At 44.2% G+C, this 16,906-nt stretch overlaps 1 protein-coding gene across 1 annotated transcript in view; it reads right to left on the bottom strand.

Moving 5' to 3' along the window:
• The window catches only part of LOC143923753 (dipeptidyl peptidase 4-like), a 179,437-nt gene that overhangs the window by 67,871 nt on the left and 94,660 nt on the right, over window positions 1-16,906 (bottom strand). The window contains exons 6-9 of the mRNA XM_077447582.1: window positions 14,063-14,137; window positions 11,578-11,630; window positions 10,399-10,465; window positions 2,098-2,218 (exon numbers count right to left, since the gene is read on the bottom strand). Coding sequence (XP_077303708.1) covers window positions 2,098-2,218; window positions 10,399-10,465; window positions 11,578-11,630; window positions 14,063-14,137 — 316 coding nt within the window. The remainder of the gene's footprint in view (window positions 1-2,097; window positions 2,219-10,398; window positions 10,466-11,577; window positions 11,631-14,062; window positions 14,138-16,906) is intronic.

Genomic DNA, 16,906 nt, shown 5'->3' with positions numbered 1-16,906 from the left:
TTGGCTCTGGCACACAGGGTGATTAGGGTGTGCCCAGGTACACTCAAAACACACCCCTTGCGCACAATTATGCTTAGTATAATGAAATAAATATTGCTGCTAACTATTTAGATGTTCTTTTCTAAATTGCTCCAGCACTGTAAAATTCTGCTTAGTTATGTCTGTGTCGTGCTGGCAGATCGCATTATCAGTTGTAAACTAGATGTTGTGAACACTGTTAAAACCTAGAAGCAGTGCTTCATTATTGTAGAGAAGAGAGCCTGTCCTAAGTCTTTCAAAGTTGGGCAGACTCACTCTGAATTTGTTAAGAAATGCTTGCAGTCTGCCATAACATGTTATATATACTGTATATATATATATATATATATATATATATATATATATATATATATATATATATATACTGTACACACACACACACACACGTTAAGGATGTTGTTTAGGGTTGTTGTCCTGCTGGAAGGTGAACCTTCGCCCCAGTCTCAAGTCTTTTACATATTCTAACAGTTTCCCTGTCCCTGCTGAAGAAAAGCATCCCCACAATATGATGCTGCCACCACCATGTTTCACGGTGGGGATGGTGTGGTCAGGGTGATGTGCAGTGTTACTTTTCTGCCATACATAGCATTTTGCTTTTAGGCCAAAGAGTTACATTTTGGTCTCCTCTCCTCTCTTCCACGTCTTTGCTGTGTCCCCCACATGGCTTCTTGCAAGTTGCAAATGGGACTGCTTAAGGCTTTCTTTCGACAATGGCACTCTTAAATAAAGGCCAGATTTGTGGAGTGCACGTCTAATGCTGTGTACACATGACCGGACTTTCTGGCAGACTAAGTCCGACGGTCTTCCAGACGGACTTTTCAAATGAACGGATTCTAGCGTGGTGATGTATGGCTGGACTAGAATAAGGAAGTTCATAGCCAGTAGCCAATAGCTGCCCTAGAGTCGGTTTTCGTCCATTGGACTAGTATACAGAAGGACAGATTTTTGCGACCGGACTCGAGTCCGTAGGGAAGATTTGAAACATGTTCTAAATCCATCTGATTTTGAGACAGCAAAGGTCCAATGAAGCCCACACACACAGTTGAATTGTACGATGGATTCGTTCCGTCAAACTATTGCTGTTGAAAAGTCCAGCCGTGTGCGTGGAGCATAATAGTTGTCCTGTTTATAGATTCACCCACCTGAGCTGTGGATTTCTGCAGCTCCTCCAGTGTTACTTCTCTGATTAATGCTCTCCTTGCTCGGCCTGTCAGTTTAGGTGGACGGCCATGCCTTGGTAGGTTTGTGCCATACTCTTTCCATTTTTGGATAACAGCTTGAACAGTGCTCTGTGAGATGTTCAAAGCTTGGGATATTTTTGTATAACCTAACCCTGCTTTATACTTCTCCACAACTTTATCCCTGACCTGTCTGTTGTGTTCCTTTGCCTTCATGATGCCGTTTGTTCAGGAAGGTTCCCTAACAAATCTCCATGGGCTTCACAGAACAGCTGTATTTATACAGAGATTAATTACACACAGGTGAACTCTAATTACTAATTAGGTGACTTTTGAAGGCAATTGGTTCCACTACTCTTTCAAGGCACTGTATGTGCTTGCTAATCCTAGTTATGAGGTCCAACCCCCCCCCCCCCCCCCCAACCCCTCTTGAAATGGCCTATCTGGCAACAGCTATAAAGGAGACAGCTGATTCTTGGCTGCAGCTTGTCTTGGTTGGGAACACTTTCCCAAGACAAGTAACAGGAATGCAGAGGGAGGAGGGATGTGTCAGACTTTGCATTCCTCTTGCCTTTGCTTGTCACAGGAACATGTTCTAAGCCAAGACAAACTATATCTAAGAATCAACTGTCGCCTTTATAGCTGTTGTTAAATTGGCCATGTCAGGAGGGGAGGTGGGCAGGCTGGACCTCATTACTGGGGTTAGAAAGCACTTAGAAACTTGGGACAAATTACTACTTGTATTTGTGTGCCATAGGGGACAGGAATTATTTAAGAGTGCCTTATATATATTGGTCTAATCTTTGGGGGATGTCTAAAGCTTCGAGTACCTTTCATGTATTTGCATCTGAAGAGCTTTAAAACACAGAATCATGATTACCTTCATACACCCAATCTGGTATGCCATTTAAGATCTTGTTGTGCTCTCCATTGGTAGTAATTTGGACACTCTGCTCCTCTGGTGCATTCCTTATGTAAATGTTATTTTCCCAAACATATACCTAGGATTGTGAAAGACACATAACCAACTTATAAGGCTGTTGTAATAATGTAGCAATGAGTTTTCTGTATGAAAAAGAGAGATGTTTGACAGAATTTGTCAAAATCTACCAGTTTGTTCCATTTTTAGTTCTTAGTGACCCTTGCCAATCTCGCCTATGCTACTTTCTATGATCTCCACTATCAGTTGCATATTATTTTTCCATTCAGCCTGTCAGATTTGAATTGTTGCCTGTGCCCCTATTAGAGAGAATCACCCTCTCTATGTGTCCTGTTTACTGTTATCATTGAACATTAAAGTAAAAGAAAATTCCAAATTTTGGGATGACATCAGAACATGAACAGAGAGGAAATCTTCCAATGGGTGCAGTAGTTCTGGTGAGCCTGGTAACACCCCAGGACTCCCTTACTTTGGAGGGATTTTCTCTCACTTTCTGTTTTGGCTATCAGATAGGAAGTGAAGGGAAATCTCTACAATAGGACACAGATGGTAAAAAGAACGGACAGGGGTTTATAACCCTCCCTTACTCTATCCAAAATGAAAAAAAAAATGTTTTTCCTTTAGTGACGCTTTAATTATTCCCTTTGGGTCTGTTAATCACTTGCCTAGTGGACACTCATCCCCTTCCTGCCCAGGCCAATTTTTGGCTTTCAGTGCTGTCACACTTTGAATGACTATTGTGCAGTCGTGCTCCCATCTGAAATATTTAACATTTTTTTGAGACAGATAAAGCTTTCTTTTGGTGGTATTTAATCACCACTGGGCATATTTTTTGCTAAACAGATGAAAAAATACCAAAAATGTTGCAAAAAACAAACAAACCTTTTCTTTGTTTCTGTTATAAAATTTTGCAAAAAAGTAATTTATCTTCTCAGCTAATATGTGCTGATGGGACTGCACTGATGGGCACTGATAGGTTGCACTGATGAGGCAGAACTGACAAGCTGCACTGATGGACACTGATGTAACAGCACTCATGGGCACCAATGCAGTGGCACCGATTGGCTGCTCTAATGAGGCGAAACTGATGGGCACTGATATGCTGCACTGATGTCACTGACTGGCACTGATGGGCTGCCCTGATAAACAAGGCACTGATGATCAGTGCTGTGATTATATGTGTAAATGTCCCCTGTCACAGGATGGACAGTTAGGGGATGATTTACTAAGGGAAAATAGACTGTGCACTTTGCAAAATGCAGTTGCACTCTACAAGTGCAGTTGCTCCAGAGCTTAGTAAATGAGGTACAGCTTCACTTCATAAAAAATACCAAATAACGTGCAAGGAAATAAAAATAATAAAAAAAAACAGCATTTATGCTTGCACATTATTGGATGATGCAAGTTAGCAGGGCTTCTGCTCATTTACTAAAATCTGAAGCAACTGCACAGTATATTTAAGTCAACCCCATTGCATTTCCTTTCTTCAGACAGTAACAACATTGAGGAAAGGAAATGCCGATAACAACCATTTGTTTAAATGTGATGAGCTGTGACTGGACACAGCTGACCACATTGTAAATGGTGCTATCATTGGTCCTTAACCTCAACATGTGGATCACAGAGCGTGCCCGATGCGGACCTGGAGGGCGCACGGGGGGGGGGGGGGGCAATAGATGCCCTCCCAGAACTAGACAACTTCGCTGTAGCTGTCATTTGGCTATAGTGTGGTCGGAAAGTGATTAAATATATTCCCTTCAAAGTGTTTGTTATATCTGTTTGATGAGTGCAAAAACATTACTTGATCTGGCCAAAATTCTTGGGAATGGATAGCTTCCTTTTTTATCTGCTTGTGCTAGACTTTTACCAGTTAAAACTGTTCACTCTGTGGACTACAGAACACATCCCCCAATGTTATATAGAGGAAGAGACAATCGGGTAATCTGTGGTCCTAAAATACTTTCTGTTTAAGGGTGACAACACTGCTCCTAAAAGAATCAGTGTAGTGATTGTTGTCACCCTAGAACATGAAGTGTGTTAATGGCAGAATCATGAAATGAAAATAAAAGGAAAAATGCCTGGAAAAAAAAAGAAAACAAATGCAGTGACTACATCTAAAGATTAGCAAGCTGCAATATATAACATGTTTCTTCCTGGTTTTAGATAAGCTTTAAGAGGCCATTTACTTATGTAGGGACAAATAGAATGACAGAGCAGGGCACAAAAAAATACTAGGTTGGCTTAACCAAGCTTGCAATGTAGACTTTGAGTCGGGGGAAGGACAGGGGAGGGGAGAAAAGGGAACAGGGATGACTTTTTGCAATAATTATGGGACTTGCCCTTGTAGACTAGTCAGCTATGACATCAAATACAGGTAATTTTCAATTGGTTGAGAAATCTCCTTGAGGGCCTAAGAATTTACACAGGCGTCATGAGTTATCCCTGCAATGTGTCTACTATTGTATTTCCTATGATCGTCAATGTCATATAGTAGCTACAATGTGATATTTTTATAAGGAAATACTGCATTATGGCCACTAGATGGAATTGACAATTATAGGGAATACATATATTAGACACAGTACGGGGAGTAATCATGATGGCTGTGCAAATATTTTTTTTTTTTATATAACTAGACCCATAGGAGATTTTTCAACCAACTGAAAACTGTTGCAGCAAATTTCTTTTTTATAAACAGACTCCCCCCCCCCCCCCCCCCCATGTATGTTAAGCTTTTCATTGCTTAATTGGAGATTTAAGACAGCCCAATTAGTTCAGCAAGTTTGGAATCAGATGCATAATTTATAATAATTTGTCAACCCTTACAACTATATTTTGTTGAAAAATATCCATAAGAGTATGAAAAAGCTCTACTGCATAAGTGTGCTTGAACTCTAGATCTCCCTGTATCTGTACTGTTTTAGCCTTTGATCCCGGTTAGTAGTGATGGACGAACGTTTCGCCCGGCGGTCGTTTCGCGGCGAATTTCCGACATTCGCGGTCCGCACGTTCGAACGCCTTTTTCCGTCGTTCGCCGCGGCGGACTTACGTGTTTAATGTATACAAGAACTTTAACCTTTGGTGACACGTTTATCATGTGATACAGGACAGCCAATTGAGACATGACAGCACATGGACACTTGGACATTCCCCCTAACCTATAAATACACCCGATCCGGTGGCCATTTTACATTCTTTCTTCTGTTACGATAGGGACAGGTTCCTGTGTGGAGTAGGGAGAGATAAACCACTAGCTATTTGGTACACAAAAGTTCTTTTCAGGACTGGTATAGGTGTTAGGTGTTGATAGGTTTGCTGTGCTGCTGATTCTTGCAGCAGCCTGAGTGTCTTTTGTTAGTTTAGAGAAAGGGAAAGGACGGTGTATGCTACAGGGACAGCCAGATTAGTCTTTCATCATCATCATCATCATCATCATCATTAGCTGTTACTATCAAGGTCCACAAAAGAGCTGTTCCAGTAACCACTAATCGTTCTCTTTTTTTGCCAATTTGTATAGGGACAGGAAGGAAGCAGTGTTGTCAGGCAGTGAGGGTAATTTTAAAGACTTGCTGTTATTATTAGTTCCACAAAGGTTCTTTTCAGGACTGGTATCAGTGGTACAGTAATAGGCTTGTACATGTATAATATTCTTTCTTCCAAATATAGAAAGGATATTATACTTGACTGCTGCCCTTCTGCTGCAGTCTGCTAAACATTCACAACTCACTTGTTCCACAAAAGTTCTTATAAGGACTGGTAACTTGGTATAGGGTGCTACGGTACATAGGCTTGAGTGCGGTACAGTCTGCTGTTCTGTAAGGACCGCTATCGGTCCACAATAGATAGGGTTGACGTGCACCACTGCTGACCGCTGCCCTATACTGCAGCAGTCCTTCAGCGGTATAGGGACTGACGTACAGTCTGCTAAACACTAATACACAACCTGCTTGGTCCACAAAAGTTCTTATAAGGACTGGTAACTTGGTATAGGGTGCTACGGTACATAGGCTTGAGTGCGGTACAGTCTGCTGTTCTGTAAGGACCGCTATCGGTCCACAATAGATAGGGTTGACGTGCACCACTGCTGACCGCTGCCCTATACTGCAGCAGTCCTTCAGCGGTATAGGGACTGACGTACAGTCTGCTAATCACTAACACACAACCTGCTTGTTCCACAAAAGTTCTTATAAGGACTGGTAACTTGGTATAGGGTGCTACGGTACATAGGCTTGAGTGCGGTACAGTCTGCTGTTCTGTAAGGACCGCTATCGGTCCACAATAGATAGGGTTGACGTGCACCACTGCTGACCGCTGCCCTATACTGCAGCAGTCCTTCAGCGGTATAGGGACTGACGTACAGTCTGCTAAACACTAATACACAACCTGCTTGGTCCACAAAAGTTCTTATAAGGACTGGTAACTTGGTATAGGGTGCTACGGTACATAGGCTTGAGTGCGGTACAGTCTGCTGTTCTGTAAGGACCGCTATCGGTCCACAATAGATAGGGTTGACGTGCACCACTGCTGACCGCTGCCCTATACTGCAGCAGTCCTTCAGCGGTATAGGGACTGACGTACAGTCTGCTAAACACTAATACACAACCTGCTTGGTCCACAAAAGTTCTTATAAGGACTGGTAACTTGGTATAGGGTGCTACGGTACATAGGCTTGAGTGCGGTACAGTCTGCTGTTCTGTAAGGACCGCTATCGGTCCACAATAGATAGGGTTGACGTGCACCACTGCTGACCGCTGCCCTATACTGCAGCAGTCCTTCAGCGGTATAGGGACTGACGTACAGTCTGCTAAACACTAATACACAACCTGCTTGGTCCACAAAAGTTCTTATAAGGACTGGTAACTTGGTATAGGGTGCTACGGTACATAGGCTTGAGTGCGGTACAGTCTGCTGTTCTGTAAGGACCGCTATCGGTCCACAATAGATAGGGTTGACGTGCACCACTGCTGACCGCTGCCCTATACTGCAGCAGTCCTTCAGCGGTATAGGGACTGACGTACAGTCTGCTAATCACTAACACACAACCTGCTTGTTCCACAAAAGTTCTTATAAGGACTGGTAACTTGGTATAGGGTGCTACGGTACATAGGCTTGAGTGCGGTACAGTCTGCTGTTCTGTAAGGACCACTATCGGTCCACAATAGATAGGGTTGACGTGCACCACTGCTGACCGCTGCCCTATACTGCAGCAGTCCTTCAGCGGTATAGGGACTGACGTACAGTCTGCTAAACACTAATACACAACCTGCTTGGTCCACAAAAGTTCTTATAAGGACTGGTAACTTGGTATAGGGTGCTACGGTACATAGGCTTGAGTGCGGTACAGTCTGCTGTTCTGTAAGGACCGCTATCGGTCCACAATAGATAGGGTTGACGTGCACCACTGCTGACCGCTGCCCTATACTGCAGCAGTCCTTCAGCGGTATAGGGACTGACGTACAGTCTGCTAAACACTAATACACAACCTGCTTGGTCCACAAAAGTTCTTATAAGGACTGGTAACTTGGTATAGGGTGCTACGGTACATAGGCTTGAGTGCGGTACAGTCTGCTGTTCTGTAAGGACCGCTATCGGTCCACAATAGATAGGGTTGACGTGCACCACTGCTGACCGCTGCCCTATACTGCAGCAGTCCTTCAGCGGTATAGGGACTGACGTACAGTCTGCTAAACACTAATACACAACCTGCTTGGTCCACAAAAGTTCTTATAAGGACTGGTAACTTGGTATAGGGTGCTACGGTACATAGGCTTGAGTGCGGTACAGTCTGCTGTTCTGTAAGGACCGCTATCGGTCCACAATAGATAGGGTTGACGTGCACCACTGCTGACCGCTGCCCTATACTGCAGCAGTCCTTCAGCGGTATAGGGACTGACGTACAGTCTGCTAAACACTAATACACAACCTGCTTGGTCCACAAAAGTTCTTATAAGGACTGGTAACTTGGTATAGGGTGCTACGGTACATAGGCTTGAGTGCGGTACAGTCTGCTGTTCTGTAAGGACCGCTATCGGTCCACAATAGATAGGGTTGACGTGCACCACTGCTGACCGCTGCCCTATACTGCAGCAGTCCTTCAGCGGTATAGGGACTGACGTACAGTCTGCTAAACACTAATACACAACCTGCTTGGTCCACAAAAGTTCTTATAAGGACTGGTAACTTGGTATAGGGTGCTACGGTACATAGGCTTGAGTGCGGTACAGTCTGCTGTTCTGTAAGGACCGCTATCGGTCCACAATAGATAGGGTTGACGTGCACCACTGCTGACCGCTGCCCTATACTGCAGCAGTCCTTCAGCGGTATAGGGACTGACGTACAGTCTGCTAAACACTAATACACAACCTGCTTGGTCCACAAAAGTTCTTATAAGGACTGGTAACTTGGTATAGGGTGCTACGGTACATAGGCTTGAGTGCGGTACAGTCTGCTGTTCTGTAAGGACCGCTATCGGTCCACAATAGATAGGGTTGACGTGCACCACTGCTGACCGCTGCCCTATACTGCAGCAGTCCTTCAGCGGTATAGGGACTGACGTACAGTCTGCTAAACACTAATACACAACCTGCTTGGTCCACAAAAGTTCTTATAAGGACTGGTAACTTGGTATAGGGTGCTACGGTACATAGGCTTGAGTGCGGTACAGTCTGCTGTTCTGTAAGGACCGCTATCGGTCCACAATAGATAGGGTTGACGTGCACCACTGCTGACCGCTGCCCTATACTGCAGCAGTCCTTCAGCGGTATAGGGACTGACGTACAGTCTGCTAAACACTAATACACAACCTGCTTGGTCCACAAAAGTTCTTATAAGGACTGGTAACTTGGTATAGGGTGCTACGGTACATAGGCTTGAGTGCGGTACAGTCTGCTGTTCTGTAAGGACCGCTATCGGTCCACAATAGATAGGGTTGACGTGCACCACTGCTGACCGCTGCCCTATACTGCAGCAGTCCTTCAGCGGTATAGGGACTGACGTACAGTCTGCTAAACACTAATACACAACCTGCTTGGTCCACAAAAGTTCTTATAAGGACTGGTAACTTGGTATAGGGTGCTACGGTACATAGGCTTGAGTGCGGTACAGTCTGCTGTTCTGTAAGGACCGCTATAGGTCCACAATAGATAGGGTTGACGTGCACCACTGCTGACCGCTGCCCTATACTGCAGCAGTCCTTCAGCGGTATAGGGACTGACGTACAGTCTGCTCACTTCCTTGACCCAAAAAAGCACACCGTACTATATGCCCCTACCCTCCTCTTTGAAGAGGTTGAGCGGTGTCATATTTCTACTGGGGCTGCTTATGATATCCCTGTGCTGTGCTGACTTCCTCCTGGGGGTTCTTATTATGAAGGGATCACACTATCCCTGTGCTGTGCTGACTTCCTCCTGGGGGTTCTTATTATGAGGGGATCACACCATCCCTGTGCTGTGCTGACTTCCTCCTGGGGCTGCTTACGGTGCTGCTGTCAGTGCTGTATGTCACGGTGCTGCTGTCAGCGCTGTATGTCACGGTGCTGCTGTCAGCGCTGTATGTCACGGTGCTGCTGTCAGCGCTGTATGTCACGGTGCTGCTGTCAGCGCTGTATGTCACGGTGCTGCTGTCAGCGCTGTATGTCACGGTGCTGCTGTCAGCGCTGTATGTCACGGTGCTGCTGTCAGCGCTGTATGTCACGGTGCTGCTGTCAGTGCTCTGTATTACGGTGCTGCTGTCAGATGCCTCTATCACGGTGCATGTGTCATTCCGGTATGTCACGCTGCTGGTGATCATCTCCTGCACCCTCTTCTTTGCCTACCCTGGTCCCTGACCTTCCCTCTCCTCCATTGCCTTCATTAGCTCCATAGTCCTGAATTGTTAGAACAATTTCCCAAATAAAATAAAAATGCTTGTAGTTATCGATCCCAAATTCACCTCATACATGTATTATGTCATTGTCCAGATGGTGGGACTACGTTTTACCCCCTAATAATTACCACGTGGCCGCAAATTCGACATGAAGGTTTGCAAAGTTCGCCTCCCATTGAAGTCAATGGGGCCCGCGGCGAACGTTCGGTTTCGCGAACGTTTGGGTCCGTTCGCATTTCGCTTTCGCGAAACGTCCCGTCGGAAGTTCGTCCATCACTACCGGTTAGTACATTAGACTCTCAATAACAGCTTAGTTACATAGCTGGGCTCAGACAAGTGAGTTCATGTGCAGAATAAGTAACTGGGGAATGGACTTACTAGTTTATGGCCAACAGGAGACCATGCAATATATTGAATATTTTGAGGTAGTTCAGCGATAAGAGATCTAGGAAAGAAAACAGGAAGGTGCTGGTTGAGTGATGACGTTCTGAATGTGGAATATGCCCTACCAAGCAATCTTCATAAGTGACGCTGAAAGCCCATTTTTCAAAACGTTAATGAGATGTGACACATGTAATTACAGCAATTAACACTTTATGGCATCTTGTTTGTGGCTTTATGACATGGGGTGATTATCATCTGTTACTCCTGTAAATTTTTATGGAAATCTTGATAATAAAATGGAAAAAAAAAGGGCAGATCATGTTAGAAACAGTTAGAAATTATTTAAAGGAACAAATTCAGGGTAAAAAATAACCCTTTCATTTAGATTTTGCCACAGAGGGACCCTGTGAGGGGTTCCCACCTGGCAAAGTACCTTGCCCCCATATTGAAGACAAGGACTTCTTCTCCACAACCATAGCTTGGTGGTTGTGGGTGTCTCAGGGCAGGGGACTCATCAGAATCTGGAAGGCACCTCTTAAATTAGGGCACCCCCAAATACCGGTGCCCCCTCTACATGTATGTAACTCTACTCATTCACAAAAAAACGTTAATGTTAAAAAAAAAAATATGAAAATGTCCCATGAAGTAAATCCACTGTCAATCTGGTAGTCCAGTGATGCAGATCCACATGGGGGATGCCCGCTGACCAACTGAAAAAAGACTCCCTACTTATTCCTATGGGAAAACTCTACTCTCCGCAATAGCTGGAGGCTAGAGATGCACTGATACCAGCTTTTTTAAAACCGAGTACAAGTAGCGATATTTTTTCTCAAGTACTCGCCAATACCAATTACCGATACCCATTTTTTGTGTCAAATGACACATTATTAAATGAGCTAATATATTAATCTAATACTAAATACATTTTATGTGGTTCTGTTTATTATATTATTAAATTATTATTATGTTATATATTGTGTTTTGAACCGCATCTGATTTTCATGCCATGCAAACCAACCCGGCTTTCGGTGGAGGCGGTTCACATATGTGAAGGCAGGCCACAGTGCGATTTTCAGTCTGGTTCAGGTGCAATTTCCAGTGTCCCCTGGCCAGTGGCCACCAATGTAAGGGGTACTCTTGCCACTGACCCCTGATGAATTACTGAGTACTTACTGAGATTCCACATTAAGTATTCTGTATGAAGCTGTATTTGAATGTCTCCATAACTGTAAGTAGAAAACAAAAAAACAACATAAACACATAAAACTAATAATAATAACCAGAAAGTGTACATTCTGTTCCAGCAATCTAGACTGCCATTAAATTCTGCATATATGAGATCTTAGATTCATGGCTAAGTTTTTATCACATTTGTGAACATTTTTTTCATGGCACCACACACATAACAAAAACACTAGCGGATTGCTTTAGTACCAAATCCTGAACCTTAAATGTAGTCAATGGCAATCCAATTGAAACATTTGAAATATATACTGTACATTCTTTTGGCCGACCAATAGTAAGAAAAAAATGTCAGCCAGTCAGGAAAAGAGACTTTCTATGCTTAACTCCTGCTCAACGTCCAACTTGGTTTTAAGGCAGAGGGGCAGGATGGCCTTCCCAATCACATGATCATTGTATTGGCTCTGACAGTAATCGCATAATCGGGTGCCCATCCCCCTGGCTTCCAATCATACCTAGAGACCAGGTTCAGCCCATGACAGCTAGATCAATTTGCTGGGAGCATGCAGTTAGCATGCTCCCAACAGAGAAACTACAACCTTGGATGCATATGTGCAGCATGTGGGCATTAAGGTGCATTCTCCTTGCCACCTTACATATTCTTTTGTGGTCAGCAAGAAATTATTCTAAACCTTGTAAGCCTTCTGTCTGTACTATATAAATAGGCTATGTTTTGAGAGCTTGTATCCAGACTATATAGTGTTTCATATATATCTGGAACGTATAAACCAAGGGTTGGAACACGGAGGAGGTGGGCAGGAGGGACAGCCACCCTGGGCGCAAGGCTGTTACCCAAGGAGGGGGGGGGGGTGGTGCTGCTTGGGAAACGCACCACTGCATGCATGTTACAGTTTGATGGTGGCAACTAGTAAGCCGTGTCCGTCCAATAGCTTTCTGCCTGCTGTAACAGATTCTGGTTACAAACAACGCTCCAACATGACCACACTCACCCGAACCACCCATAGCCGACACAAAAAACCCACCATGCAAAACCGCCCGCCCACCCCCAGCTGCTAGAAAGAAAGTGAATGGCTAGACATATACAGCAGTGGCAGAACTACTAGATTTGCAAAGGTTACAACTCGGCCCTGACATTCTGCGATTGTGGGGGCCCCAAGGTGGCAGGAAGGGGGCCTGCTGCAGAACATGTGAAAGGGTCCTGCTGTGGGACCGTAATAAAGGGCCCCATGATGGGAGTAAAGGGCCTCAGGATCAGTGGGAAGGGCCTGGGCTCAGAGGGAAGGGTCCCCGGCCGGGGTCAGGGGGTCCTTCATTTTTTCTTGTTATACCTCTGATACACAGTGTACCCTCCATGCCAACTATGGGCAACTGGAACACAAGGGAGTGGAGAATGGTGTAGAATGGGTGTGCCAGAGCAGGCAGGGCAATCTGTCCATCTATAACTTGCATTGGCAGCAGAAGAGGGCAGTGCAATTCCACATTTTAGCCCTAGGCGTTGGACAACTTTTCTGGCACTGCATAGATCATTCTATGTCCCATGAGAATAAATATAGGAAAAATGATTGTGCTAACCTATAAAAAAGTGAATCAAGCTGCTACACACGAATGTGACAAAATTCATATACAGAAAAGAAAACTATAATGTAGCGCTAAAAATAGAAGAAAATTAAAAATAATGAAAATAAAAAATTTAAAATTAAATGGTGAAGCGACTAAAACCCAAAAATTATTATAACTATAAAGTCCCAAGAATGAAATAAACCAGTCTTTGGAATTCATGTGAAACTCAGATGTAGTGATTCATACAGTGCATAGGCCAAGGGATGATCCCGAAGACATTGACGGCAATGACATCAAAGTAAAGTGAAAAAAAAGGTGGGTACTCTTACCAGAGCCACGGGACCTGTATATAAGCACCAGGTCAAACTCCACTGTTGAGTTACCGGTTGGAGACCTTTTTTCCTTCTGTTGGAACCTTTGGAAGGAAGATTGGAACCCCTGAGACAGTGTTGATTGCTCTTCTACAGGTTGAAAGACCCGCAGCCCCATTGGCTGGTGGACCTTCTGTGATCTGTCGTACAGTTCCTGTAGAGTCGAGGATTTATTTGTGTATGCCTGTTTGACCTGGTGCTTATATACAGGTTCCGTGGCTCTGGTAAGAGTAGCCACCCTTTTTTTCACTTCACTTTGATGTAATTGCCGTGAATGTCTTCGGGATCATCCCTTGGCCTATGCACTGTATGAATCACTACATCTGAGTTTCACATTAATTCCAAAGACTGATTTATTTCATTCTTGGGACTTTATGGTTATAATATTTTTTGTGTTAGTCACTTCACCATTTCATTTTAAATTTTTTATTTTCATTATTTTTCATTTTCTTCTATTTTTAGCTCTACATTATCGTTTTCTTTTATGTCCCATGAGACACAAGTCAAACACATGGCCATATTACCTTCTGATAGCTGTGCTGCAGTAGTGCATATTTTTTGTCTGGAGACAGGTCATAGTAAGATCCATTGTTGTTATTCTGAGAAGAGAAGAAATTAAACAACGGTGTTAAAGGAACAGCAATAACATGTTAAAACCCCCTTTTTTCCACATGTCTCTCCCATTGGGAGTCTTTGGGGAACCTTTTTTTTCCCATTCTTTGCAATTTTGGTGATTGTGCTTTTCTTTGTATGCAAGTCCTCCCACCCACAACATTTCTAAAGTTCCTCTTTATCTGGAGCTCAAAGGTTGCTCTTTAATGATAAAAGATGCAGCTTTTTCGAAAATATTTGTAATGTGACATGAATTTCTGTCTTCTCTCTCCTTTCTCTGCTATCTGTATGAGTTATTCTGACAATTAAACAAGACACCAGAGAATCATGAGAAATGGTCCCACCCCCTTCCATCACACAGCAGCCTCGGCTGTGCATGTTTCTGTATAAAAAAACTGCATAGGGGAGGTGCCCATTCTCTCCACTCAGTTCTCAGGTTACACTCAGCTCACTGCTCTGTGATGTGCAGTGTGTGACATCAGATTCCTGCCCCCTGCTTTCTGGAAGGCTAAAAAATGCTGCCTAAATTCTGTACTTTGAACCAATGTAGAGGAAAGAGTGCTGCAGACAGGGCTGGGACAAGGGATAGGCAGGAGGGGAGGGGAAGATGGTATCAAGAGGTGGGGGGGCACCACAAGGAGAGGGGATTTCTGTTGGAAGGTGGATATGGGGGGGTAGGGGGTACGTATTGTTCTAGGAGTGGAAATTTGAGGGGGGTGAGTGCTAAGAGTGGTGATTTAGGGGGATTTGTGTTGGGAGGGGGAGAATATTTGAAGATGTGTGCTAGGAGGGGGGGGGGTTGTGCTGGGGGGGGGGGGGGTTTAAGTGGGGAGGGAAGATGCGTAGTAGGAAGGAAAGTTTTAGGGGTAAAGGATTTGTGCTATTAGGAGTGATTTTTTTGGGGGGGGGGGGGGGGATTTGTGCTGAGAGGAGTGATTTCTACAGGGGGTGGATTTGTACTGGGAGGAGGGGGGTGTATGCTTAGGGGGTAGCATGCAGATTAGTGCTCAGTGTTTTTGCCAGTTTGGCATATTCCCCCTGGGCTCTAGATGACCTTGTCTCAGTGTTCTGTCGAATAATGCAGATCATCAGATAATGCCTCTGCCAATCAGCTGTGCAGCGACGTCACTACTGCGCATGTGCAGATTGTCGGAGGTATTATCCAACAATCTGCAATAATCTACAGAACACGGGGTCCTCTCGGATACAGACCATCTCATCTGGCTTTCGGATTTATTTGCTTTCCGTGCTGACTCCCACATGGCCCTGGTGACCTGGTCTGTCCTCTACCTCTGACCTGGGAGGAGGAAGCTGTGATAGAGGACTGCACTGCATGCAATGCTGAGCCTGTACAAATCTTTTACATTGTCACCTCTAACGAGCTCCTTACCGAGATATCCCAGAGCTAATACTAGTGGTGGCTGTGTTGCCTTCATTGAGCTTCCTCACACATTGTCCAGTAACACGTAGTGAGGACCCAATGTTATGTATATCACTCCAGACCATCGGATAATGCCTCAGGCGATGAGATGGAGTGACGTTACTTACAGCGCATGCGCAGATCGTACGAGGCATTAACCGACGATCTGCATTTTTCGACAGAACACCGGCACTGGCTGCAAATAAACAAGTATAGCACATGTAGGAGAATTAGTTTAATCTGTATGTGCCACCTAATAATCACTTCACTGGGTATATGTAAAAGTTTACAACCACTTTAACCACTTCAGCCCCAGAAGGTTTCCCCCTTAATGACCAGGCCATTTTTTGCGATATGGCACTGCATCGCTTTATGACTGCTTTCACACTGTGGAGCTTTACAGGTGCTACAGCGCTAAAATAGCGCCTGCATAGTGCCTGTAAAGAGCCTCTCCTGTCTCTCCAGTGTGAAAGCCTGAGTGCGCCTGCAGGACGGTCAAAAAAGTTCTGCAAGCAACATCCTTACAGCGCTGTAGGAGCAGTGTATACACCGCTCCTAAAGCGCCCCTGCCCATTGAAATCAACTGTCGTTTTAGCGGCGCTATTCGGGCGCTAGCGGGGCACTTTTAACCCCCGCTAGCGGGTGTAAAGGGGTTAAAACCATCGGCAAAGAGCCACCGTAGCGGCGCTTTGCCAGCAGTTTTAACCTTTTTTTCGGCCGCTAGAGGGGGTTAAAAGCACCCCGCTAGTGGCCGAATAGCGCCGCTAAAACATCGGTAAAGCAATGCTAAAAATAGTGGTACTTTACTGCCGTCGGCTCGGTGTGAAAGCACCCTAACTGACAATTGCGCGGTCGAGCGACGTTGTACCTAAACAAAATTGCCGTCCTTTTTTCACACAAATAGAGGCTTCTTTTGGTGGTATTTGATCACCTCTGTGGTTTTTATTTTTTGCGTTATAAACAAAAAAGGCTGACAATTTAAAAAAAATAACAATATTTTTTACCTTTTGCTATAATAATTATCCAACCAACATTTAAAAAAAACGAATTTCTTCATCACTTTAGGCCAATATGTATTCTTCTACATATTTTTGGTAAAAAAAAATCGCAATAAGCATATATTGATTGGTTTGCACAAAAGTTATAGCGACTACAGAATAGGGGATAGATTTATGGCATTTTTATTCATTTTTATTTGTTCACTAGTAATGGTGGTGATGATTGATTTTTTTAGCGGGACTGCGACATTGCGGTGGAAAGATCAGACACTTTTTTTTGGGACCAGTGACACTTATACAGTGATCAGTGCTATAAAAATGCACTGATTACTGTATAA

This window comes from Lithobates pipiens, unplaced genomic scaffold, assembly GCF_037356315.1.
Source record: "Lithobates pipiens isolate NorthernLeopardFrog02 unplaced genomic scaffold, aLitPip1_a1.2 Scaffold_22, whole genome shotgun sequence".
In the NCBI taxonomy this organism is placed as follows: Eukaryota; Metazoa; Chordata; class Amphibia; order Anura; family Ranidae; genus Lithobates; species Lithobates pipiens.
This window is presented reverse-complemented; position numbering and strand designations above follow the sequence as displayed.